Genomic DNA, 3,338 nt, shown 5'->3' with positions numbered 1-3,338 from the left:
ACATTAAAGATATTGTTACTTCTAAGTTCCAAGAAAAAATGTGGTGTGAGAAAGACTTAGCGGCTAAAAGAAAATTAAGTTATTATAAGAAGGTCATCAACCCCACCCTAGAAGATCAAAAGTATCTCTCTATTTTAACTAGCTCAAAGAAGAAAATTAATATAGCAAAGATTAGAACGAATTCTCATGAGCTCCATAGTGAAACAGGTAGTTGGGCAGTTCCTAAAATGCCATGGACGGAAAGGATCTGCCATATATGTAAGAATAGGAACATCGAGGATGAAAACCACTTCCTCTTAGAGTGCCCCGCGTATAACCACATTAGATCTCAGTTTCACAATCTTTGTTACAATACTGACCTTCCTAGCCTTTTACAATGTCAAAATTATAGTGAGCTCGGAAGGCTTCTCTCCAAGCTTTTTGAGCATAGGAATAAAATCTTAAATCAAAATAGATACTTTGTTTCTTTAGGTCCGATAGACCATTATTTGGTCTCAGCGGAGGTTAACCATCATCGTCATCATCATCATAAAAATATTAACAAAACAAACTATCACCATATTATTTTAAGAGAATAAATTTTATTTCTACATTATTTATATTATATATACAAACTTTAAAGCCATCTCAATGAAAAATAATTAATAATTTTAAATATTAAAATTAATTTTTAGTTAAATTCATATAATTATTAAAATAATAATTTAACATATATTAATTTAATTTAAATAGTTAAGTGAAATAATTATTATCCTCTTTTCTCATTCCAAATCTAATATACCATCCACAAAATATAAAAACATCTATAAAATTTCATACTTTCATTCCAACCATATGTATATATATAATCTAGTTTTCCATTCCCAACAAAATTATAACATTCTTCAAAAATCTGATAAAATATTTTCTAAAAAATCCACTTATACGTACTCCATTTCTTTCAGGTTTCTTAACAAAATTATTACATCACAGAAGAAAATATCATACCATGGGTAACCTAGGAAACCACACCACCATTGCTGATCACAGTCAAATGCAAACCTGACGAATGATAATATATCGATCGAACAGAAAATAAAGCCAATAAAAAGAGGAACCAGTGTAAGGCGTTCTTTAGGCAGTTGTCTATAACGCGATTTTTTGAAAGTTTTTTTGGTGGATTTTTCCGGTCGAAATCCGGCAGGAATTATTGGAATAGCAAGTTTGATAGCTAGTTTTTGCACAATGAAAGCGTCCCAGGGGTTTTCCAGGGTGCTGAATCCAAATATGCAGTTAAAAAACCATTTTAACTGCAAGAAATCAAGATTTGACCTCAATTCTTTCGCCGAATTCCGTCACCGAAATCTTCAAAAAGTCTCATTATAGACAACTCCGTTCCTTAGTGCCTGTACACGGTTAAAGAAGAAAGATTCTCCGTCAGACAGCGCCCATTTCTATGAAATAAGGTACTGTTTTCGGATGAGTACCGGAGATTTTAATATTTTATGTTTCATAATGAGTGCCGGACAGTTCATATCTCTTGGCAGTGGTCGTCATCTTCAACCGGAGAAAGAAAAATCCGACAATACGAAGTGATTCACTATATTAACAGTCACTCTAATCTGAAATTCATAACAATAACAGCCACTTTAATCTGAAATTCATAACTAGAAAGCACACAACGGGGATTGTTTTTACCCACAAAGCGGAGAAATGAAATCCCCAATATTTCGTTTCAGCATTCAGATCAACCAGAACCGTGAAACCATGATTATACTAGTAAATTACTATCCCATGCATCGCTATATATATCTCTGAGCAGTTAATATCATCAATTATGTCAGAGGAAGATAGTGCCAATCACATGTCGAAATGTAGAGAGAAACTACAGCATTATTATATATAAAATCAATATTAAACTTTCAGTACAGATTAGGGTTTCAACAATAGTTTTTGACTTGATTCGGCAGACAACTGACTGGAATACATTACATTATTACAAATGTACTGTATAGAATACAATACATTATTACATTATTACAGATGAAATGGAATCAAAAGACGAAAACACTCCTAAATCTAACCACAACACCAGATAACTGGAGACACTACGTAGCATTTAGTTACCTAACCGCTGCCTCCCAGGAAAGCCTTCAGGCGCTTGACCTCAGAATCTGAAAGAAACGTAGTCTTCTCAATGACAGCAGATGGAAGATTGCTGGCAAAGAGAGAAAGGGGAACAATTTGCAATCCAGGAAGAGGGCTGCTGAAGGAAGCAAATGCAATGGCTTTGTATTTCCCCGCATTGATCTGGTAATGAAGTAAACCTCTGGGGAACACCATGATGTCTCCTACATTCAACGTTTTGCTGTATACAGTATTGCTTGAGGATATGAATCCCGCATCTATCACGCCGTCAACAACCAGCAGAACCTCAGAGCCTGCTGGATGGATGTGCAGTGGAATAACACCGCCGGGCGCAAGGTCGAGTCTCGCGATCGACACACCAAGGCCGTTCACTGCAGGAAACTGCGTAGTGAAGGCGGGAGTTACAGCAGCACCGATGTTGTTGCTCACGTTCCCGGCCTTTTCCAATCCAGTGAAGAAAAAACTATCTGAATTTACAGACGAAGGCGCCTTGCAAGGGTAACCACTGGGAGTTACCTCCTTCAACAAGTCTGCTACGCAGAAGTCTTGAGCAAGGGTTGGCTCAAGCGGAAAATTGCAGAGGAGTACAATCAGTAGGAGAGAAAACATGGAGGCGGCCATGATTGATCAACCCAATCCTATAATTGCAAAATTGTATTTTCAATATTTCACAAGTTGCAATTTCTCGTGAAGGACTCAATGCAATTTATAGGACAGGAGAAAAAATCCCAGAGAGGTTTAAGCTGACCCTCCGGAATGGGTTTTGCAGTGGGGCCAATTAAGGAACCAGGCATGCTGCCATGAAAATGTGAACACCAGCCGTCTACTTTCTGCACAGCACCTATTGTCCACAGAAATGAGTTCCATCAACCTTGTATAATTGTCTTATCACTGTGCGTCCATTATCATGATGACAACAGAAATTCTCGTGATGAACATGTCCATTCTGACACGACCACCTGGAATTTTGTCGACCAAAGGCCAAATCGCTTCGAGAGACGAAAAGCCAGAACAGTACTCGTCTGGCCGACTTTGACTCCGTTGTCTGTAAGCACGTCGAGGGCACTTAAACAATAAAAAGCTACGGTTGTTGTTACATTTCCACGTGATATTGCACGGTTTTGGTCTACTTTTTCAAATTCGAAATTTGAGTTGTGGAGACAGATTTTTATTATGCTTATTAAAGTTTTTCTACTTGAATTTTAAAAATA

General features: G+C 37.1%; 1 protein-coding gene across 1 annotated transcript; it reads right to left on the bottom strand.

The window, feature by feature from the left end:
• Positions 1–1,854: 1,854 nt before the first annotated feature.
• Positions 1,855–2,968, bottom strand: LOC149256185 (germin-like protein 8-14). The gene has a single exon (XM_089457389.1). The coding sequence runs from the start codon at positions 2,746–2,748 to the stop codon at positions 2,107–2,109; it is 642 nt and encodes a 213-aa protein (XP_089313515.1). The 5' UTR covers positions 2,749–2,968; the 3' UTR covers positions 1,855–2,106.
• Positions 2,969–3,338: the final 370 nt, after the last annotated feature.

Source organism: Pinus tabuliformis, chromosome 7 (genome assembly GCF_031772625.1).
Source record: "Pinus tabuliformis cultivar Carrire ecotype Pingquan chromosome 7, CPIR1, whole genome shotgun sequence".
NCBI lineage: Eukaryota > Viridiplantae > Streptophyta > Pinopsida > Pinales > Pinaceae > Pinus > Pinus tabuliformis.
This window is presented reverse-complemented; position numbering and strand designations above follow the sequence as displayed.